The sequence below is a fragment of the Pteropus vampyrus genome, unplaced genomic scaffold (genome assembly GCF_000151845.1).
Source record: "Pteropus vampyrus isolate Shadow unplaced genomic scaffold, Pvam_2.0 Scaffold3, whole genome shotgun sequence".
Lineage (NCBI taxonomy): Eukaryota > Metazoa > Chordata > Mammalia > Chiroptera > Pteropodidae > Pteropus > Pteropus vampyrus.
Window position 1 is genome coordinate 22,865,544 of NW_011888784.1, and position 25,465 is coordinate 22,891,008.

Below are 25,465 nucleotides of genomic sequence, written 5' to 3' on the forward strand. Positions count from 1 at the left end.
TCATATATGTCAATTCAATTAATTTGCTTATAAATTGATAATTTTTCAAGATTACTAAATACACTGGGTGAATAAGCATCATTACTAAAGAGGAAAGATGGAAGAACTTTGAATTGACATCCATAATGGACAGATATCTTTTTCTCTAAGATAGATTTGGACTCATGCAATAATTACATTTCACATATCTACCTCAGTTTCTGGTTGACCACAAGGAAGTAAACAGAAAACACAGGTCTTACTGAAGTCACATAAAAATGGCAACGAGCCAGGTCAATTGAAAAAGCAAGAATCGAATTATACAAACAACTTGTATTTGTTCTGCAGTAGTAGAGAAAAGGAATAGCAAAAGCAGTGTAGGCCCTAAATTTAAAGCAGGTTCAGACTTTTTTTCACACTGTTTTGTGCTGAATTGCTAATAAAATAAATAAATATGCCTCTTGCCCACTCCCATTTTTATCTGTCCTAGGTGTTCTTGTTGATGATTTAATACTGTAACATGGCAAAAAGATAGGCATAGTCAACTTTTAAGTAAATTAAAGTGGATCAATTCTGCTTTTTATCATATAAGATTTTTCAGATCAAGAATAACAACATAATATTACTCAAAATAATGGAACACATTGACAAGTCCTTTCAATTTAAAGAGGAAGAATTTGAGTTCAAGAGAAATGAAATGACTTAGCTAAGGTTATACCTGTAAGAAGACTTTGATGAGATACTGAGTTTTTCTATTCCTACTCCACTACACCACGGTGTCCCAATTAATTGCCTCATTCTAAGGAAATGTTACTGGAAAAGAATTGAATTTCTGTATGTATAGGATATATTTAATTTGATCATGAGATTGTAGAAAATACTGTAAACTAAAAATATAAGAAGCTTTAGAAAATTGCACTTGTGAAAAAGTGTGGTAATGAAGTATAGAGTTGAAAGTGACTTTAGAGAGAATCTAATGCGAATCACTCCTTATTTTTAAATGAGGAAACAATGAAGATTAAGCGATATTCCTAAAACAATACAAATAGTTCCTGTGATAAGGCATCTTGTATTACATTGATAAAGAATCTACATTTTCATGTCAGGCCTCTTGGATTGAAATTTTAGCTTCTACATCAATTTTTTGACCTTGGGCAACTCATATAACCTCTTTGTACCTCAGTTTCCTCAACTGTTAAAATGGGACAATAATAATACTTTATTAATTCACATATTTTATGAGGTTTAAAAATATGTGTAAACACTCAACACTACCTAGCAAGTATAAGTGTTCAATAAATGTTTCTATTACTAAAAGCTTTGATCTAATGCTGCATTTAAATATTGTCTATCGTAGTTAACCAGGAAAGCTTTTATACTTCATTTGCCCAGTTAGTGGGAAAAACTAGGCTAGACCCACAATTATCATCTAGTGTTTTTTTTTTAAATCAGTTGTTTCTTTTGTTGTGATTTATTTTACCATGTCATAATTTGTCAAAGTTTTTTTTTTATTTTATTCTCCAAAGTTTTAATATTTGAGTAGAGAAACAAGTGAAAAACAAATTTACCTCATCTTTAAAACATGTTTAACAAAATACACTCATTTTTTCATTGCTGCTGTCATTAGGGCTTTATAAGGAGAAATGACAAAAAATAATTGCTATTTTATTCATCATTTTTAGTTCATACGTGTATATTTTGACTAATTTAACTGCACGATAAATACTGAATGATTTTCACATTTTCATTTGCTACTTATTTACTAGTGCTTCAGTTCAGTTTTAGGGACAGTGATCACATTCATTTTAAAATTGATTAGACATTTTAACTTGGAATTTAACACTGGATATGGCCAAGATAGGTATACATATAATCTGAAGCATTAATTTTATGCAGCTGCTCATATCAATGAAGCCAGCATTTTGTGTTTCTTCTGTGAACTAGAGAATCCAGGGCTATATGTGAATGGTCAGCACCACAAAGATAAATGAGTTTTCTTGGTTTCACACAGAAGCTCAAAACTAAAATCCATGAGTGTTGTGAATTAACTACATTCAAATTCTTTCGAATATTGGTGTCTTAGACTTCAGAGTCTGAGGTTCCAGGGTGGTAATATTCCTCTATTTTGACCACATAATTTCCCTTTACAGAAAGGAAAGGTTTTCATTATTATTCAGGTGCCAATGTTCTCTGTAGAACTATTTTCCTAATATTGTGACAGTTTGAATTTTTTATGTCTTCCATTTGTAATTCCTAACTTATAGAGTAATGAGAAGCTGTGAAAAAGCAGTGGTATCAGGAGGTTTCATTAGCCCTGCAGCTGGTTCAATAAATGTAGTTTCATCGTTGGTAAAGAATAAAAGAGTACCTCACAAACCTTCTTGAAAAAAAAGAATCGGTTTCTTAATAAAGAAGTACTGTTACATGGATTTAAAACAAACCCAAGAATGATAATCACACAATAGAGATTTTAAGATCCTTTGTGTCAAAGCTAGAATTCAAACCTTTGCCTGACTAATATATACATACAGTTGTAGCCAATCTGTAATTACAAGTTGTGTACTTATGTATGTAGGATATAACTTCAACGTAAGAAATTAATTAACGTAATAAATTAATAATGGAAGTATGTAATTTGTGGTATTCAGAGGTATACAAACAAATGCAGTTTACCTTGTTGAAAATGAAATTTAAAAATTTGGATTGGCCTTGGCCTGTCTCTGAGATCAGCTCATGGTTTTTATTACTTCTTAACTTCGTCCTGTTTTTCACTGCCCTTCCTGGATCAGTCCTGCAATCCATTATTTGCTCTTCTCTTAGTCCTCTTTTGAATGCAGCCTCGGTGTGCAAGCCTTTTTTACCTCTTTTGTGTAGGGTAGCATAATCGTTACCTTCTATTATGTCCCAGTACCACATGTTTATTTTTTATTTCAATACCTGAGTAATATTTATCTTCAGTTCCTAGCTTCTTTTAATTCTGGAAGTTGGATATCCAAATTTTAATTATCAATTTGTAAAACACATATTTAGGTAGATGGGATACCACTAAATAATATATAGAAAAACAATAAAATAAAAATTAATAAAAATAATAACTGAATTCAGTGACATAAAAAACATAAGTTTAATTAACTCTTTCATTTTCCAAAGGATCTATACCCTTACATTAAGCAACTGACTTCCAGTTTTTTTTTTCAATTCCACTTGACATTCAATATTATTTTATATTAGTTAACATGTGTACAGTGTAGTAGTTAAACATTTCTGTAATTTATGAAGTGACTCCTCTAATTAATCCAGTACCCGTCTGGCACTATACATAGGTATTACAATATTATTGACTATATTCCTTATACTTTACATCCTATGACTATTTTGTAACTACCAATTTGTACTTCTAAACCCCTTCACCTTTTTCACCTAGCCCCTCTGCCTCTCCAATCAGGTAACCATCAAATTGTTCTCTGTAAATATGAGTCTGTTTCTGTTTTTTGTGTTGTTGTTTATTTTGTTCTTTAGAGTATATATGTGTGTGTGTGTGTGTGTGAGATCATATGATATTTGTCTTTCTCTGACTTATTTCACTTAGTTCCATTCATGTTGTCGTGAATGGTAAGATTTCATTTTATGGCTGAATAATAGTCTACTGTATATATATGGACCTCAGGTTTTAAACTTAACTAATTGAATTGATTAGATATTTTATATCATAGCCCAATGAAGCTTCACAATGTAGATGCCAATAGTATCCACCCCAAGTGAGTTGATCAAAAATATTTCCAGACATTGCCAAATATCCCCTGGGTGTGGGCTGAGGGGTCAAAATCAGTAAAGGTGTAGACTAACATATATTTTTATTAGAAACTCATTCAATTTAATAGAATTCTATTTAATAGAATAGAAAAACAGTATCACATGAAATTATAAAATTTCAGTTTGAATTACCATTAAGCTGTTCAGTAAGGTTGCAAAGATATTAAGGGCTGTGACCATCTTTTAGGTTTTATACAAAATAGCTTGTAAAATGTCCAGATTGTGAATTTAATTGACCTGGCATCTTTTCCCACCCTTCCCTGATCACCCAATATTCAAAATAAGAAATTAAACTGGGAGAGAGAACATAATATAATGAAAAATTCATGGACTTGGAGAGAATAAAAAGATATGGATTTTCATTTGTTTCTTTTAATTACCCACCCTTTAACTCTAGCTACATCATTTAGTTTCCCCGAGCCTTACTTTTATTTATCTCTGAGGAAAGGCAATTGAACTATATCAAATCGTTTTCAAATACCAGTCCTTGGAACTGTTGCCAAGCCACAGAGAAGCTGTCATCAATTTTCTGTTAAATGAGATAAATAGAGAAAATTTAGTGAGTTCTTCATAAAGTTAAGTTTATTCCATTTTATTTTTTAATTTATTCAATTTTAAGACCGTCTTTTGTTCTGAGATTAAGTATTTCTTCATTGGATCATAAATGTAAATTAATTATATTGCGATTGTGACTGTACCAAGATATTATACAAATATTAGTTTAGTTATATAAAATTGTCGTTTATCTTTACTTTATAAAATAAAAACAATTCTCTTGTTTTTTTGTTTTTTTTTTTTTTTTGAAATTTTACTGGTCTGTTAACTGAAAAGATCTAAGAACTGTTGACTAGATCTCTAAGGCCATGCTCAGAAAGAGTAGTGTATAATTCTAAGAAATATAAATAGTATCTCTAAAAATAGTACCTCTACTACTTACTTTTATCTGATAATATTATAATAAATAGCATTAGGGTAATCTTGTGAATACTGCCAGAAAGAATTCAAGTTAAAAAAACAAAAAAAGATTTTAAAAACTTTTGATGAAAACTTACTATTTTTGAAATAAAGAATCTCAAGTAAAATGATAGTTTTGAGTATAAATATCAAATTAATTGCCTTCACAAGATCTTGGTCAAAATGAATAAAGAAAAATGAAAATAGAGGAAAATTGTCCTTAATAACAAAAATTATAGAAGAGTTCCATTAGCATTTCACTCTCTGGGGAGTCTCTGTTATATAATTCACACATGAAATCACCAATTGTAGAAAGGAGCTTAATATGTTGACACCTTTTCCCTCAGACAAATGTGGTATTTCAGGAAAAGTAATAGAGGTGCTCTTAAAAGAGACCTGTTCTAGAACCCTCTAATTTAGTAGAGAGGGAGCACAACTCCACATGCAATTTCTCTTGTTGCTATAGATCATTAGTTCTTTTTTTTTCTTATTTTCTTTTTTTAACTTTTATTTTTATGTTAGTTTCAGGTGTACAGTACATTAGTTAGACATTTATATGGTTTTTGAAGTGATCCTCCTTATTACTCTGTCACTCATCTGGCTCTACACACAGCCATTACGATACTATTAACTATATTCCCTACACTGTACTGTCTCCGTGACTATTTTGTAACTACTAATTTGTACTTCATCCCTTCACTTTTTTCTTGTTTTTTTCTCTTTTTTTAAATTTTTTTTTAAATTAAGTTTATTGGAGTAACATTGGTTAATATAAGATCATTAGTTCTTGAAAGCAGGTATTCTAGGGGCCACAGAAAGTTGAGTTACCTACCAGAATTACCTGGTGGATAATGAGGCATATTTCCTAAAATAGTAAGACTCTTCTGATGTGAGAATGAGCAATTCAATAAAAGGAATCCAAACTTAGCTATATATGGTAACTGGAGGAGGAAGTCAGACCAGACAGAATGCTAGAAGTAGGTAGCAAGTTGGCCCCTGATCAATTGATTAACCAAACCAAGCGGATAAACTGAGATGAAATTTCTGTGGAAATCTTCATGTCTCTGGTCTTTTTTCTCTTCACGTAGACTTCAGAATCCCTTAACCAGACAAAGAAATTTATATAACTGCTCATTCAGATTAAGATCTAAGAGGAAAATTTTTATAGCATCCTCTTATAGCAAGTGAGGAGATCTATATCAGACCTAAAAATGTCTTCTTGTTCAAGGACAAATACACAGAAAAACTAAAATGATACCTACCTATGAAAAGATTCTGCAAAGAATTAGGTGCAGATAATTTCAGTAATTAAGAGAAAGAATAACATTTCTGAGAAATATTTTTTATAGTAAAACTATGTAAATTTCATAGATTCTGATTTGTGTTCTTAAAATTCAAAATTGTATGTAATGAAACAAAAAATAAGAGGTAAGACAATAAACTAACATATGAAAATACCTAATTGTGAACAGGAAAGAATGTAAGAAAGTTAATAATGCTATTGCAAAATTCCGTTAGCAGCAAAGAATGGAAGCCACACTTAAAAAAAAAAAAGAAAGAAAGAAAAATCAGAGATTTGGAGGAAACACTAAGCATTTTTCACTCAGAATATAAAGGAAAAGACAGAGATGAAAATAGAAGATAATACATAGGGTGCTCAGAAACAGATCCAATTTGCTGATACTTAAAGATTTCTAAGGAAGAGAAAAAGATAAATTGAACCAAACACTTGTCATGCAGTCAGGTGCTTAGGTGATCAATTAGGACAAAGAGCCAAACTGCAAGTAATCACCATGACTTTATTCATTTACTGGGACAGTAGAAGCAAGAAGCAAAAAAGAAGGCCTAGTTCCCCAGTGTTACATTTTTCCCTGCTGAATGGCACCAGGGGAGTCAGGTGGATGCAACACAGATTGGGGGTGGGGTGGTGGGGTGATGCTGGAGTTGTCTCACTGCTGAAGAGCTCCAAACAAAAGACTCCTGTTATATCATGAAAGGAAGTAGGGTAGGGGGAAGGGCTAGGACTGGAAAAGAACCAAGTTAGAGTGGAGAAAAGTGCCTCAGGCAAAGAACTCTTTAAGGCCATTACTGGGGAGGTACCTGATAAGCAGAAGGCACTTGGACCAGGAAAGCAGACATACATTTGATCCTGGCTGTCTTAGGCATGGGGGAGCCTGAGTTCTTAACTGCATCTACTTCCAGAAAACTGTAATGGACTGACTGTGCACCAAGTCTAGTGTAGGGAGAGAGAATCTGCCAGGCAAAGCCTTGTAATTTCCTATGATTGGATCTGAAAGATCACACGTAGGATTTTGTTTTGGATCCTCCCTCTACTTTAATTACAAGTATAATAATTTAAAATAAAATCCCATAAACAACAAGAGGATGAAACATGTTAAATCAAGTGAAGGAAAATCAGCCCCAAACTTATCAACAACCTTCAATGCCAGAGTACAAGGTAGTGGTAGAGCAATAGCTACAAAATTTTTAGGCAGAAATTCTATCTTTAACAAAGTTGTTATTCATGTGCAAAGACAATAGCAAAAACATTTTCAGAGACACAAGTATTCATGAAATCCTTTCTTGGTCTTAGAAACAGTGATTTGAAAATCTATTTCAACCAACTAAAAGAAAATCAACCTAAATAACTCAAGATTGGAGAAGTCATGTTAAAAGGACTGACACTGAGTAGCAAAACCATTTAAGTAATATAATCCAAAGAATTATACATAAGGTTATGAAATGGAATGCAAATATCATAAATTATTTTGAAGGAAAGAGTTCATTTTTGTAAAAATTTAAGATATGTTGAATCTAAAATTTAGACTATACCTTCAAAAATTCAAAAGTAAAAATATGTTTCTTTAACATTTGGAAGGTTTTAATAGGTTTCACCCTTGATGCTGAAGAAATATAACTTCTAGTAATAACAAATGAGATTTATAATTTCCAAATTATTAGAGAAAAGAGATTTCAAAGAAAATAGATTCCATATAGTGAAAGAACCAAAGGAATTACAAGGAAGAATAAAATATATAAAATATAAAATAAGATCTCCCAGGCAAGAGGAAACATAAGTGTGAATTAAATACTTCTACTAGAAGAAAAAATTTCTCAAATTGAGTGAAAATACAAAAGATACACCTAAATATTGCCCCAAAATATTTAAAGCAAAAAATAAAATGCAGGAATGAACAGATATTATACACACATGCAAATCAAAATAAAGCTAAATACAGATTATTTCAATTTAGCATATTACATTTATTAATAAAATGGCCATTTTTAATCAAAAACTATAATCCCCAATAAGATATAACAACTATATATGTGTACGTGTGTGTATGCGTGTATATGTATAACGTGTACACACATGCACAAATACTGCATCAAGATATAGATAGCAAAAGTTTTAGACACAAAGAGAAATTAGTTGAAACACAGTAATAGAAGGGCACTTTGGGTAGGTAAAAAAATAAGGGTGGGGAGGATCTGAATATTTTTCCTTTTATGGAACATGTTTTTGGGTTAAAAGTCTAAGAACTTCTTACTTGGTCTAGTTCTCAAAGACTTTCTTGTGATTTTTTTCCCTAAAAGCTTTGTTTTTTATATTTTTACATTTATGCTTTTTAAAATCAATTTTGAACTCAATTTTGTGTGAGATTTGAGGTTTAGGTAAAGGTTCATTTTTTGCTTTTTTTAAGGTAAAATTTTATTTTGCCCGTCAAGACACATGGATATTTAAAATAGTAATAAGTGGAATTGATAAAGCTGCAAAAAATAGACACTCTAAATGTGTACTCTAAAGGTGAAACTGATGAAATCAAATGTGATTCAACATTTGTACTTCTTGGGATTTATCCAAATAATCATAGATATGCACAAAATTTACATAGAACAGTGGTAACTGAAGTATTACTTCAGGAAAAGACTAGAAACAATGGACATGTTCATAGGATGACTGATTAATAGAATAGACTACATCAAGCTGAGAATTATATGTGGTAATGGAAAAATGGCCACAATATGTTAAGAAAAAACAGGTTACAAAACAGTATGCACAATATGTTAATAGTATAGAGATTACAAGTGATTTTTATTCTCTTTGTATTTTTTCCAAAAAGATTCAATAATATTTATTTTTACCACTAAGAATATTTTTATTTTGAGAGTTTATATAAATAAAGCAGAGAACAGTTTCAGGTTTTGTGGTTACTATTTTGAATTTTATTACTGTCTTAATTAGTTTTTCTTTCATTACTTTAAAAGTATTATAGCATTTTAAAGTTGTTTTTATGAAGAGGAAAAGCACTTTTGTCTCAGCAGGCTGTATCTTTGACTTTGTAATGAAAATTATTAAAATGTTTATTTAAACACATATATATATACACACGTAATTTTAATTATAAAATCAGTCCTCCTGTCTGTACCATGGAAGCAGATTTTTCAATCACTAAACTTTAGGAAGGAAAAAAGATATTATATGAGAAAATTGCCCCTGGTTGTTGTTTTTAAGTGAAGTGAATCTAACACCTGCAATTTTTTCCTTAGAAGGACAGCTTAAGGCTTATTATTTAAACAAACTACTTTTATTACCTTTTTAAAACACTCTTTCTCTTTATTCAAACTGAATCATTTATGCCCTTTTAAGTACTGTAACTAAGATTTTAGATTGGCTTCTATTAAAGCACTCCACGGAAGATAATATGAAGAATAAAATTATTCCTCCTTTTCACAACAAAACTGGTAGGGCTAAGGGACAATGGTGCAAAGAATATGCTAAAAACATAGAGGTCCTCAATAAATAGAAACATACTCGTTGCAATTTTTGCTAGAGTACATCTAATTTATTTAGTACATCTAGTTTGTTTAGTCTTTATTCACAGTAAAACTCCTTTTTTTCATTAATCAAATTGGTGGATACACTTCATGAGGGAATCTTGATAACCGAGTAACTTTTTTCTCTGATATAGCTTTCAAAAAGATAAACAAGGAAAACATCTCAGGTTTGAAGGAATTTAGCTAAGGACTTTGATAGCTAAATAATTTAAATATCTGTATAAAGCTATTGAGAAAAAATTATTGTATCAATATATGTATATATTGTGTAGTCACATAGATGAATACACATGTATATGTATAAAATGAGACAAAAAAAATATGTTTCGTGAATTCTATTCTGGAAGATGGCCTAAAAATAAAGGAATAAGATTGTAATAAGTAATATATGTTTAGAATAGCTTTTCTAATTCTTGGGGGTTGAGGGGTAGAAAAAGAAATGCAGATTTGAAGAATCTCTATTTCTTACAAAATGGGTAATTTATAGTACATATTGACAGTATTTTACTGATATATAGAAATTTATAATGCTGCAACAACACTGGTTTTTATGTGCACAGATCAGAGCATGTGATACTGCAAGTAAATGTGAATTGGGCTTATTATCCTTTGGTACACTTAAAATGTTTTAATCTAGATTCTTTCAAGTTCCTTTAAATATAGAGCTTGTGTGTGTACTTCCCAAGCATCTTAAATATGTGGAATTATTCTGGATGCTCACAGATATTTAAAAACTGCTTTCTTGGTATGTTTGAAGGGCCTGTTTTAAGTGTGAATCTGAGGATATATTTTAAAGAAATTTTATCTTTAGCATTGTACCTATTGATATCTGTAAATCGAACCCTTTGTTTTTTTCCTTGGAGATAATTTCTCAACTTCCTTGACACATTTCTAGTCTTTTAGCATTCTCACTCGATATTTTATTCCTATACCATGTTCTGAATTAACTAAAATGCACTATTTTTTAATGCTTTTTCTATTGCCTTCATTTAGAATGCCATATTCTCAACTTTTTTGCTACTGTCTAAACCTGAAGTTCTACTTCTCCCACAGTATTATGATTATAGTTAACAATACTATATTATATACTTCAAAGTTGCTAAGAAATCAGATCTTAAATATTCTCACCACAAAAAGAAAATGATGATTATGGAACATGATGGAGGTATTAGCATAACTCTATGCTGGTAATCATATTGCAGTATATAAATATGTATATTAATATATATGGATCGAGTCAATTCAGTGATACACCTTAAACTTAACACAATGTTATATGTGAATTATATCCCAAAAAATTTTTACTTCTACAGGGAAGAGTGTCACATGTTTTCAGAAGCATTTCTTAATTCCCTTAATATGGTCTTTCAGTTAGATTATGTGATAACTTATGGCATTTTTCACATTCTTCCCTATTTTATAGCCTTGGGATAGGAGCTACTTCATACATCATTGCACCTCTTCTACTGCATCCTTTTGATATGTAAATAATGAAATGTACGTAATGAAAGTCTCTGACAAATGGAGAGACACACATAACTAAGGAGCAAAGTGATAGCATCTTCAACTAGCTTTACAAATCTGAATGGTTTGTCATAGTCAACATGAGAAGCCACTTAGTTCAACCACCTGATAAAAGTATACAATGATCATCCAAAGTAGAGATTTTATTTTAAAATCTTCCAAGAAGAGAGATACCACATTTTTATTTTAAGTGACCTTAGAAAGTTTTCTTAGAGTTAATATACAAATAGGTGTCTTTCAGGAAGTTTTATTGAATTTAAAAATAATAGTGCTTTCCAACAGTGATTAAATTTAACACAGGGGAAAAATTGTTTTACTAATTTGTTTGTTTGTTTGTTTTTTGTTTATTGAATTTTTAAGTTTATTGGGGTAACATTGGTTAATACAATTATGTTATTTTAGCTGTACATTATCATTTGACATCTGTATATGCTATTGTGTGTTTACCACCCAAAGTCCAGTTTCCTTCAGCTACCAAATATTTGATCCCCTTTACCCACTTCATCCTCCCCATAAACCCTATATTTGACCCTGTTTACCCAGTCTACCTCCCCCCTCATCCCCCACCCCATTAGTAACGACTAGTCTATAGTCCTCTGGTAATCACTAGCCTATAGTCCATGTTCATGAGTCTTTGTTTGTTTGTCTTGTTCATTTTTTGCTTTTAGGTTTATATCCCACATATAAATGATATCATGTGATTTTCAACTTTTTCTGTCTGGCTTATTTCACTTGGCATGATTATCTCGAGGTCCATCCATGTTGTCGCAAATGGCAGTATTTCATCTCTTCTTATGGCTGAGTAATATTCTATTGTATGTATGTACCACAGCATCTTTAGGCAGTCATCTATCGTAGGACACTTCGGTTGCTTCCATCTCCTGGCCATTGTGAATAATACTACTATGAACATCGGTGTGCAAATATCTTTTTGGATATGCATTTTCAAGTCTCTGGTGTAAATACTCAGTAGGGAGATTGCTGGATCATATGGTAGACCAATTTTTAGTGTTTTGAGGAACCTACATACTGTTTTCCATAGTGGTTGTACCAATTTGCAGTCCCACCAGCAGTGTATGAGGGTTCTTTTTTCTCCACATCCTCTCCAACATTTGTTATTACATGTCCTGTTGATTATAGCTATTCTAATAGGTGTGAGATGGTATCTCATTGTGGTTTTGATTTCCATTTCCCTAATAGCTAGCGATGTTGAGCATCTTTTCAAATATTTGTCCTCTAGGGAGAAGTGTCTGTTCAGGTCCACTACCCATTTTTGATTGGATCATTTGTTTTTTTGTTGTTATTGAGTCATATGAGTTCTTTGTATATTTTGGATATTAGGCCCTCACCGGAGTTGTTGCTTGCAAATATATTTTCCCATTGAGATAGTTGTCTCTTTTCCTTGTCAATGATTTCTTTTGCTGAGCAGAAGCTTTTTAGTTTTTAGTTTTTTAGTCCCATTCATTTATTTTAGCTTTTACTTCCCTTGCTTTTGAGGTCACATTCATAAAATTCTAAGTCCAAGGTCCTTTAGTTTAGTTCCTATGTTTTCTTCTATACATTTTATTGTTTCAGGTCTTATATTTAGGTCCTTAATCCACTTTGAGTTAATTTTGGTGTGTGGTGATAGACAACAGTCTAGTTTCATTCTTTTGTAGATGGCTTTCTAGTTTTCCCAGCACCATTTATTGACGAGGCTTTCCTTTCTCCACTGTATGTTTTTGGCTTCTTTGTCGAAAATCATTTGCCCATTTAAATTGGGTTTACTTCTGGACTCTCGATTCTGTTCCACTGTTCCCTGTGTCTGTTTTGCTGCCAATACCATGCCATTTTGATTACTGCCGCTTTGTAGTATAATTTGAAGTCAGGCAGAGCGATGCCTCCAGCCTCGTTCTTTTTTCTCAGGATGGCTTTGTCAATTCGGAGTCTTTTGTGCTTCCATACAGATCTGATGATTTTTTGTTCTATTTTTTTTTTTAAATGCCAATGAGATTTTGATGGAGATTACATTAAATCTGTGTAATGCTTTAGGTAATATGGTCATTTTAACTATGTTGATTCTTCCAATCCAAGAACACAGAATATCTTTCCATTTCTTTGTATCCTGTTTGATTTCTTTTAATAGAGTCTTACAGTTTTCATTATATATAGGTCCTTCGTTTGTTTCATTAAATGTATTCTTAAGTATTTTATTCTTTTTGTTGCAATTGCAAAAGGAATTATTTTTTCCACTTTTTCTGATGCTTCACTATTAGAGTATCGGAATGCTATGGATTTTTGAACATTGATTTTGTATCCAGAGATTTTATTGTATTCACTTATTGTTTCTAGTAGTATTCTTGTATTTTTCTAAGTACTGGTCCATTTCTTCTAGGTTATTAAATTTAGTGTTACATACTTTTTCATAGTATTCTTGTATGATCCTTTGTATTTCTATAACATCGGTCATAATTTTCCCTCTTTTATCCCTGATTTTGTTTATTTGTGTCCTTTTTCTTTTTTCTTTAGTGATCTAGCCAGGGGTTTGTCAATTTTATTAACTTTCTCAAGGAACTAGCTCTTTGTTGCATTTATTTTTTCTATCGTTTTGTTTTTTTGTTTGTTTTCAATTTCATTTATTTCTGCTCTGATTTTGATTATTTCTTTCCTTCTGCTGACTTTAGGCTTCATTTGTTCCTTTTCAATTTTTTTAAGATGAAGCATTAGATTGTTTATTTGGGCTCGTTCTTGTTTTTGGAGATAGGCCTGTAATGATATGAACTTTCCTCTTATGACTGCTTTTGTCATGTCCCAAAAGTTTTGATATGTTGTTCTATCATTATCATTTGTTTCTATGTATCTCTTGATCTCTCTTTTTATTTCTTCTCTGACCCAGTTATTCTTCAGTAGCATGTTGTTTAATCTCCATGTATTTGTGGTTCTTCCTGACTTCTTTCTGCAGTTGATCTCTAGTTTCAAAGCATTATGATCAGAGAATATGGTTGGTTTGATTTCAACCCTCTTATATTTGTTAAAGCTATCTCCATGTCCCAAGATGTGGTCAATTCTTGAGAATGTTCCATATGCACTAGAGAAGAATGTATAAGCAGCTGTTTTAGGATGGAAGGCTCTGTAAATGTCAATTATGTCCAGTTTGTCTAATGTCTCATTTGAGAATGTTATTTCCTTATTGATTTTCTGTTTGGATGATCTGTCCATATCCGATAGTGGGGTATTTAAGTCCCCTACTACGATAGTGTTTTGGTCTGTTTTTCCCTTTAGTTCTGTTGGTTATTGCTTTACATATTTTGGGGCTCCCTGATTGGGAGCATAGATATTAATAAGTGTTATGTCTTCTTGGTGCCTGATTCCCTTTACCATTATGAAGTGTCCCTCAGTATCTTTCTTTACCTTTTTTATTTTGAAGTCTATTTTGAAGTCATTTGATATTAGTACTGCTACTCTCGCTTTTCTCTGAGTGCCATTTGCTTGAAATATCATTTTCCAACCATTTCACTTTGACTCTATTATTTGTCTTTGGAGCTAAAATGTGTCTCCTGGAGGCAGCATATGGTTGGGTTTTGTTTTTTGATCCATTCTGCAATCCTATGCCTTTTTAATGGTGAGTCCAATTCATTTACATTTAAGGTGATTATTGATATATGAGATCTTCTTATAGCCATTTTATCTTTTGCTTTATGGTAGCTCGGTGTTTCCATTGCTTCCTTGTCCTTGTGCTTCTGGTTTTTTTAAATTTTGCTTGGCTTTTGTGTGTTTTGCCTCTGGTCCTTCTTGTTTTATGCTACATACAACGGTTCTGAATCTTTGGCGTGTGGCTACCATTATGAATATATAAAGGACAGTTACATATATACAGTCATCCATATTCTTCTGCACGTGCCTTATCTCCATTCCTCTTTACAAATTTGGATCTTCGAATCTCCCCCTTTTCAGCCATTGTTATCTCAACCTGTTCCTATGTATGCTGAACAATCATTACTATCTTGTTATAACAATTCTTTTCTTATTATTTAAGCTTATAATGCCCTATTCTTAGTAAAGGTTGACTCTTCTGCCTCTATTTGCCCAATAGTCACTTTACTCCTAATTATGTTTTTTTTTTTTTTTTTTTTGTCAATTTGTTTTAGATGAACTGACCCATTTCAATTCACTGTTTCCTGTTGTGCAGGCCTCATAGTGGAGAATTCCCTCAATTTGTGTATGTCTAGAAAGGTCATAATTTCTCCTTCATATCTAAAGGAGAGCTTAGCTGGATACGTTATTCTAGGCTGGTAGTTTCTTTCACTTAATAGTTTAAATATTTGATTCCATTCCTTTCTGGCTTGTAAGGTTTGCACTCAGAAGTCCAAGGATAATCTAATGCATTTACCTTTATAAGTTACCATTTTCTTTTCCCTGGCTGCCTTGAGAATTCTGTCTTTGTCATTGATTTTTGATAATCTTAATACAATGTATCTTGGTGAAGGCTTTTTTGGGTTGAGATAATTGGATGTTCTTTTGACTTCTGGAATTCCAAGCTCCAGCTCATTCCTTAGATTTGGGAAATTCTCATCAACTATTTGTCTGAAAATGCTTTCTAATCCCTGTTCCTTTTCCTCGCCTTCAATATTGCCCATTACTCTTATGTTTCCTCTCCTGATGGTATCAGCTAGTTCTTGAATTTCTCCTTCATTATTTTGCATTCTTAGGTTTCTCTCTTCTTCCTTCTGATTTATTTCTAGATGTCTGTGTTTTATAAAACTAATCCTTTCCTCCATTTGGTCGACTCTATTTCCCAAGCTTGCTATTTCATTTTTCAACTCTTGCAGTGTGTTCTTCATCTCCAGAAGTTCTATTTGGTTGTTTTTGAGGGTTTCAATCTCCTTGCTCTGCTCGTCTGGTTGTTTTTTCAATTCTTGAAATTGTTGATTTGAGCTGTTTTGGATCTCATTGAGTTTTTTTAGAAGTACCATCCTGAATTCTCTGCCATTTAAGTTGCATATTTATATGTCTGTAAGCTTATTTTCTGGAGAATTTTCTCTTTCTGAGATGTACGCTTGGTTGTTCATGGTGTTTAATGGACTATTTCTCCTCCTGGGCATAAATTTCTCCTCCTGGGCATTATATTCTATTGTTTTTCCAGAAAGATTGATTGTATAAAGGTCTCTCTTTAGCCTGTTGCAAAGAAGGCGCTTTTCTTTTGGTTTCCAGTAGGTGGCATCTAAGCCTCTTGGATCCCTGCTTTATATAAAGTCTTAATAAGGCTTTTTAAATTTTCTTGTAGATATTTAATCATGCTCACTACCCTCAGTTTCTGTCCCTGTCAGTGTCAGCGACAGTCTCAGCAGCGTTTGCTCGGATTCCCCTGGGGCTCCTCGGTGATAGGTCTCGGAGGGTATGGAGGGAGGGGCCCTCTGGGTTGGGAGTTGGGGGCTGCGACTCAGCCTCGATTTTGCAACTGCGGCGGGCAAAAATCAGTTGTTGTTCCTCTGCGGTCCTGTCCCGCTTCTCTGCTTTCTGCTCTGATGACTGGGCAGCCACAGCTATCCCAGGCAGGAATGTTCAGGGAACTCGCCGCTCCTTCACCCCTCCCCCACCTCCTGCAAGGAGCTCTGGTGGCTGTGGGAGGCAGCTTCTTTATTACTCCCAGTCCACCACTTGACACCCGGGGTTCTGACCTATGGTAGCTCTTATGCACAGATCCCACGCTGAGACATGCTAGTGTGCAGTTTGGGTGTTTATTGTTGAGTTTTACATGTTCAGCTTATTGTTGTTTCAAGGGGAGAGATCTGGTGATGTCTCTCACTCCACCATGTTTCCAAAGTCTAAAAATTGTTTTAAATAAATTGATTTCTAAGTAGCTGAAGTAATGACGATCACCAAAATCTGAATCTCCCAACCCAGAAATTATATAGAAATTAACAAGAAAAAATATATAGTGACCTAAATCCCACACTTTCAACATAACTTTACAACTGAGAATATAGAACCTTCATATTACCTCTAAGTTAAAAAAAAGTTCCAGTGGAACTATTTCTCAAACTCCTGCCCAAAGTGCACGCCTAGAGCAGGTGGAAAGAGAAGGGAGGATCCAGGGAAACTGCAGGAATGGGAAAAGAGAGGAATGGAAAGTATAAGATTGAATAATGAGAGAATCTGAGTGAAGGATATGGCAGCTCTTATTACTATTCTTGCAGCTTTAAGTCTGAAATTATATTTAAATGTTTTCAAGAAATTAAAAATTGAATTAATTGAAAGCCAGGTGGTAAATAAATAAAACAAAAATGGCAAAATGTTGAAGCTGAGTGATAAGTTCATGGGGATTCATTATGTTATTTTCTATACTTGGTGAATTCTTGTAAACTTCCATAATAGACTTTCAAAAATAAGTGAATCTACAGTGATCTTTTCATTGATAAAATAAATTTCCTTATTAAACACTCTTGCTTTTAGGGCACTAAAATAAGTTGAGATGAAATAAAGGAGGCCTAAGTAAATGGCAAGATATTTCATGTTCATGGATTAGAAGACAATATTATTATTAAGATAGCAATACCACCCAAATTGATCTAAAGGTTCAATTCAATCCTTATCAAAATTTCACCTGTTGTCTTTGCAGAAATTGACAAGCTGATCCTAAAATTCATATAGAAATTTAAGTGGCCCAGAATAGCCAAAATAATTTTGAAAAAGAACAAAATTGAAGGATTCACACTTCTCAATTCCAAATATACTACAATGCTATTGCTATTAAGATAATGTAGTAATAGAATACAGATAGAGATGTAGATTGGAGCAGAATTAAGAGTCTAGAAATAAGCCTTACATTTATGGCCAGTTGATTTTTAACAAGGGTGCCAAGGCAATTAAATGAGGAAAGCATGATCTTTTTAAATAAATGGTGCTGGGACAACTGCATATCCACATGAAAAAGAATAATGCTGGACCTCTACTTCATACCAAATACAAAAATTAATTAAGAATGGACCAAAAACCTAAATGTAAGAGTTAAAACTAAGCTCTTAGAAGCTCTTAGAAAAAAATTTAGGAATTAATCTTTGTAACCTTGGATTAGGCGATGTTCTCTTAGATATGACAACAAAAGTGCAAGCAACAAAAGTAGATAGATAATAAGTGTGGATGAGAATGTGGCGAAATTAGACTATTCATACATTCCTAATGGGACTGTAAATTGGTGCAGCCACTTTGGAAAATAGGCAGTTTCTCAGCAAATTAAACATAGAGTTGATATGAACCAGCAATTTCACTTCTAGATATATACCTAAGAGAAATGAAAACATATTCACACAAAAACTTGTACATAAATGTTCATAGCAGCATTAATTACAATAGCCAAAAAGTGGAAACAAATCAAATATCCATCAACTAATAAGTAAACAAAAGCTAGTATATCCATACAATGGAATATTATTCAGCAATAAAAATAAATGAAGTAGTTATACAACACAGAAATATTATGAAAATATTATGCTAAGTGAAGGAAGCCATTCACAAACCATAGAGTATTATATGATCCATTTATATGAAGTGTCCAAGTAGGCAAATCTATAGAGACATAAAACAGATTAGTGGTTGTCTAGGACTGAAGAGAGGAGTCAAGTAGGGGTTGGGAAGTGATGGCTAAGGCGTGGGGTTTCTTGGGAGAAAAAATATGTTCTACAATTGATTGTGAGGTTGAATGCACAACTCTGTGAATCTACTAAAAGTCATTTAATTGTACACTTTAAATGAATAATTGTATGGTATGTAAATTACATTTTGATGAAGCCGTTTTTTTAATCTGATTATTCTTTTGTAAGACAATTTAAGTTTAGTGAGAGAAGAGCCATACATATAAAACATGTTAGTATCATTTGGCAATGTTTTCAGCTTGCATTTCAGTAATCACTGTTGTTATAAAAGTACTTTTGAAATGTTCTGAAAAGCAGTTTTCATATTCTGGACAGATAAAAATGGCATTTATTCTCCATTTAGTATTACCAATTAGCAGTATAGCCACAAATATTAGAAACATTTGATGCGCAAAGTAGAGAAATGTAGCTAGAATAAACCTTAAGATGAAGTCTTACTAAGAAAGAGAAGCCAAATTTGAAAGTACGCTTCATTATACAGATCTAAGATAGTACTGGCTGGTTATTAAATATTAATGTCTTGTGGATCACTGTCGTTTCACCAGTTTTATAGACAGAATGATTATCTTCTGTCACTTGTCTCAAAATCTCAGTTAAATGTTGATTTTCACAGTATGAGGAAGAAGGATGTTACATGTAATTTAGGACTAATTTATGTTAAATTCTTTACCTGTTCTGCCCAAGTAAGAAAGCCGCATAGAGGATAATCTAGTGGCTTTGTTAAGTACTGGGCCTATGATAAGGAACTTGAAAATGAAAATTCTTGATATAACAAACCCTTTAGGTTTAAGCTTTGTTATAACAAATCCTTTATAGGTTTGAGCTTTATATTCTGAATGGAAAATGATTTGAGCAGAAATTTTTACATTTTAATAATTTTTTCTCAAGTTTTAATAAAAATATATAAAACAAGGTATTCTAGGAAATAATTGTAACTTTAAGGTTGAATAAGAATAGTGAAAGTTTAAATGGCAAAATATAGTATTTTACATAGTGTTAATATATTGAAGTTATATTTTCATGAAATTGGATCAAATGCAAAACAGCTTTATTTTTCTCTATGATCTTAAATAATTTTCCTTACTCAGTTGTGAAATTATATAGACAGTCATAATGTAGATGGGTTCTACAGAAATTTCGACCATTAGAGTCCAGAAAGATTTTCATTACTGTTACTTATATTTTAAACATAACTGCAATCAGAATAATAGGTTGAAAATGATAGCTTTTCTAACTAGAACAAAAATTATTAATGTTTAAGTATTTATTGCCTTTTCCTTTCTGAAGGCCGTTAAGCAATTTAGGGATTCTATGAGGCCAGGTGGGGAGGAAAGAAGATGATGAGTAAGTAATTTTTCTGGGAGTGTCGTTGGAGAGGGGATCTGGAGAAACTTAGGGTGTGAGGGAAATACATAGAAGAAAAAAGATTTTTAAAACTATTGTTCAGAAAATGATAATAATGAAATTATTGTTTTGAAATTAGTTTTCAATGACCATTGGTTTCCTCTGGCCACAACACAGCTTGAGATGAGACAACATAGGTCAAAGACTTAATAATATTGGGAATTGTTTAAAGTTATATCATTAATTGAGATGTGATGTGTGAGCAAAGAGCACAATCTAATCTGGAGCTGGAAGATATTGCCACAAGGTGACAATCATTGTTTTTGATTTTTGGTGATCAAGATTTGCTATTTTATTCTGTTAAGGAACACATTATGTAGCTGATTTATGACCACTTTTTATCATATGAGTAACAAGTACTTGTATTTTTTTTCTCTTCTGGAGCATTGGATTTTATGTTCGCTTGGGGGAAGGGAACATAGGAAGGAGAGGTGGAGTAAAAATTGATCCAGGATGTCTTTCCTATATATGAAACAAACTTGGCAAGTCTATATTTTCTTCCCTTTTTTTTTTTTTTTTGTCCTGTTATCTATCATACTCTTAGCCAAAGTGATAGCATTTTCTCTAAGTGGAAATGTAGGACATAGTCTTTAAAGTAACTAGATATCAGGTCAGTTTTTCAAGATTTTAATATTGGTCAACATAGCAATTTTTTATCTCTCTTCTAGTATTATCTATTGTTTTAGCACTCAAAATTAAATTTATCAAGGTACAAAAGGTAAAAAGATTCCTAGAGTAATTCTTGACATAACTACTTGTAAGAGAATGGTCTTCAATATTATTTGTATATATGATATGGCCATTATATGCTCTTTCTGTGTATAAATTTCTAAAATGGAAAAGGAGAAGCAATATTTATAGACTGTCACTGATACCACATAGATATTTTTAAAGAATAATTCCCTTTATTTGACTGGACTCTTCATTCAACATTTCTGACATCATCTAGCTTAAAACACCTGATATTACTTTAGAGCAGAATCAATTGGTCATGTAGGAAAAAATGGTCTCTCGTGGCTTTTCAGATGGAACCTACCATGTAAAGCTAATCTTTTATAGATTAGAAAGATGGATCATCAGTGTTCTTGCTTTTGTTCTGTGAAAGCAGAAATTGGAAAAATAAAATGAAAATATAGAGGTGATAAGGACTTAGTTCTGCTTTTTATTGGTTATATGACCTTCTACACATCATTTACTGTCATTAACACTCAAATTACTTCATGTACAAAATGAAATCTCAGATAGTAATTAGATAGCTGAGTTCAGAAATATGTACACAGCTTACAAATTGGAAATTTCTACTATTGGAAACTAACTGTGCACTGTTTTCTTACAGGAAACAAATCACAAGACAGTGGCATAGCAGAGATGGAAGAACTTCCTGTACCACATAACATCAAAATAAGCAACATTACATGTGACTCATTCAAGATTTCATGGGAAATGGATTCAAAATCAAAGGACCGTATTACACACTATTTTATTGACCTCAACAAGAAAGAAAACAAGAACTCCAATAAATTTAAACACAAGGTAAAATCCTATCACATACCTATATTTGTATCATCAAATCTTTCAAAGAATGAGGACATTTTGAAAGAAGGAATAATGTTCTATTAATTATATGATGTATTTGACACTGGGAATAAAAAAATTATATCATTTAAAAATCCTATTTCTCTAAGAAATTTTGTAAGAAAATGAAATGCCAAGTATATTGTTAAAATACAATTTTTCCCAAAAAGGTAAAAACATTACTCTAATACAGACATAAAAATGAACATGTAGTAAAGATTTTATTTAACTCATTAATGAGGTAAATGATGACGTATTACAACCAGTTAAAAGGATAATTTAAAAAGAAGACACAGTTATAACAAGATATTGAAATAAATGTATAAGTGGAGGCAAAATTGATTTGGGTTGGAGGAGCGAGCAAGGGCAAGAGGGGAAGGTTGTCCCTCCACTGAACAAAATTCAGTTGTATGTCTTTAGACAAAAGTAACTGAATTGTTACCAGTTATCTACAAATTACAGAGTTGTAAGATAGCTTCTGCAAAATCAGAAGATAGCCAGAAGAGTGTGCTATAGGTGATGCATAGTTTTCCACTGAAGCATACATTTTTCCCTATAATAACTACCAATAGAGAAATGTGATATAGCTTATAAAGTTTAGGGTATTTGTTAAAATACTTCAGGGTTGAAAATTGCTTTATGTAGTCTTTTATGGTTTGAGAATGAAAATTAACCTTTACATGTTTTAGACATTTAATATTTCTTTGATATTTATTCTCATACTATCTACTTAAAACATTTCTGTTATATATCTCTCTTCAGAATTAGCTATAGAATGGATAATAGTTACCTGGTTTAAGTATTCTTTCTTATGTTTCAGTACTTTCTCTGATGATGTTCTATTTTTTTATATTGTTACTAAATTTAACTTGACAAACCTTTTGAAAGAATTATCTTCCCTGAAAATTATACATTTTACTAGATGTACAGTTTTACTTACTAACTATAAGTAAGGATTATACATACAAATAAGTGTGAGAGAGAACAAGAGTAATAAGTCATTATTTTTCCTGTGTTCCCATTTTGATTATGCTTTATGGTGATTAATATACTCTTTGCTGACATTTGCCTTCTTGAAGTAGCTTTGACATAGTTATCATTAAATGATGTTGAGATTCGACCCCTTTTACTCACTCCATACTTAGAATATCATATCTTTGGAAATATGGTGACTATTCAGCTAGCAAGTTTAATTACCTTATTAGTCATTGTTTAGAAATATCTAAAATTGTCCGTGACACATAGGCTCCACACAAAAACTTGTTCATGAATGTTCATAGCAGCATTATTTATAATAGCCAAAAAGTGAAAAGAAACCAAATGTCTATCAACTGATAAGTAAACAAAAGCTAGTATATCCTTACAATGGAATATTATTCAGCAATAAAAATAAGTGAAGTACTTATATAACATACTTGAATACAAATGAAGCAAATGTCACCTCATTTATATATAAAACTAATTCATTTATTTTAAAATATTTATTTTTAAAACGTTCTCTCCCTTTAAATATAGAATACTTAGTAATGGGCTACTCAGAATTATTGAGTAGTATATATTAAACAAATGTAATTTTAAATACTAAATCTATTGAATTTTATTTCATGTTTCTGTTTCATTTTATCATTTACTATTAGAATGTTGCTTTATAAGGAGTGTGCAGAAAAGAACATTATCCTGGAAATCAAGAAAACTAAAATCCAAGTACATTTATGTCATTAACTAGCTATATGACCTTGGGCATTGTCTCTTGATCAAGTTGGGCCTTAATTTTTACATCTGAAGAGTAAGAGATTGGAATATAATAATTGTTAAATATCTTTAAACAGGACAATTCTATCATTAGCTAGGCATTTAATAAGTTCTTTTACGTTGTTTATAATTGATTCAAGTTATACTGCTAAATTAACTTATTTCTTTTGTTCATTCCTTCCTTCTTTCCTTTTTTCTGTTCTTCCTTTCTTAGGATGTTCCAACAAAATTAGTGGCAAAAGCTGTTCCCTTGCCAATGACTGTCCGTGGGCACTGGTTTTTGAGCCCAAGAACTGAGTATACAGTAGCAGTGCAGACAGCCTCAAAACAAGTTGATGGTGATTATGTTGTGTCTGAATGGAGTGAAATTATAGAATTCTGCACAGCAGGTAAGAGAACTATGTACAAATACAGAAAAAAAAAATCTTGTTTAATAATTCCTGGGAAACTAATTACAGAAAAAAAATACGTCCTTTGTAATTATAAGTTGTCGTGTATCACATTGCACATTTTTGTGTTGCTAGTAGCATTATGTAACAGAACAATGTTGTATTGATTGGAGGGAACTGAGGTTCTCAGAAAAGCTGGGTAATGGCATTAAATTAGTTCTTTGCTGCATGCGTAGTTTGATTTAAGTAAAAGCTTTGGAAATAAAAATTGATGCAGTTTAAAAATACATTCAGTAAATTTTGAGAGAGTTTTGTTGTTGTTGTTGTTGTTGTTGTTGTTTTTGCAGGTATTAAAAGGAAGAAGCCAGAAACATCCTTCTCTAATTTGGCAGTGGGGGAAGGCAAATCTCAATGAATGTACCTAACCAGAAATGTTACTGAATTTTTTTTAACTCGAGTGCTGAAAATCTATCTCTAGGGTCGTGTCGCACGTAGCTTTTCTTCACTAGTGAATACCTCATAGCCATTTGGTTTGGGATATCTGATGTGGAGAGCCCATCCCCTTTGATCTTGAACTGTACCTTAACATTCTACTGGATTGGAGATTTCACCTTCCATCTCATTTGTTTATCTGTTTATTCATTCAATCAAGAAACAAATATTTATTGAGTACTGAAATAGGTGTTGAAAGGATACAAAGATATCTCTACCTGAATACATCTGTCATCTTCTCTTTTTGTCTCTTAAAATGGTACTTTGTTTCCTTTCTGTCTAGGTGATTGTTTCCTCTAAAAAATTGTAGAGAATGGCTGAGTGTTTGTTTAACATAAAGGAGCTTGTAGAAAAAGTCTTAAAAACAATTCCCCTCACCTATTGCAGGTTGCTTAGCAACTTTCCTCAGCTGAGGCATCTTTCAGATAAATCAGCGATTATCCCCCAACCTCATACTTGCATTATTTTAGACTCAGTACCTGCTTAGCTACTGCTTTATCTCAGTATCTTCTTGTTTCTTAATCTCAAACTCAGTATAAAACTTCTCCTATATATATGCTGAATGGATAAAATGTAATTCTATGTTATTTTGGTTTTATCTTCAACCTTTTTATGTAGTCCGTGAGAAAGTTGCTAAGGATTGCAGTATCCTTGATTGCTAAGGATTTCAATGTTTGAGAATAAGGAAAATAACCTCTCTTCTACTATATTACCATATTTCTCCCTATCTTTCTTGTTATTGTTAAGATCCACCATTTTATATACCACTAAGAAAAGATACTGCCAGTGAAACTATGAAACAGTGTTTTCTTACCACATTTATTGTCAGACTCATGTCAGACATGCTAAAATGTTAAAAATACATTTAGAATAGATAAAATATTATATTAATCATAGGCCAGTAATTAATAATGAAATAGCTAAAGATTTTCATTTACTATTAATTTTCTATTAATAGTAAAATTTTCATCGACATAACTTTTACCTATATTTGATGTGTCATGTTGGAATTTATATATCCCCTCAATTTTTTTCCTGAATTAAAATTCCTTGCTGGAATCTACCTCATGCTTACTTCTCTTACTGCATGTTTTTCACTTTCTTTTATTGTGT

The 25,465-nt window shown here is 32.1% G+C and overlaps 1 protein-coding gene across 1 annotated transcript in view; it reads left to right on the forward strand.

The window, feature by feature from the left end:
• The window catches only part of PHYHIPL (phytanoyl-CoA 2-hydroxylase interacting protein like), a 51,117-nt gene that overhangs the window by 20,594 nt on the left and 5,058 nt on the right, over positions 1–25,465 (forward strand). The window contains exons 2-3 of the mRNA XM_011362256.2: positions 21,481–21,677; positions 23,686–23,860. Coding sequence (XP_011360558.1) covers positions 21,481–21,677; positions 23,686–23,860 — 372 coding nt within the window. The remainder of the gene's footprint in view (positions 1–21,480; positions 21,678–23,685; positions 23,861–25,465) is intronic.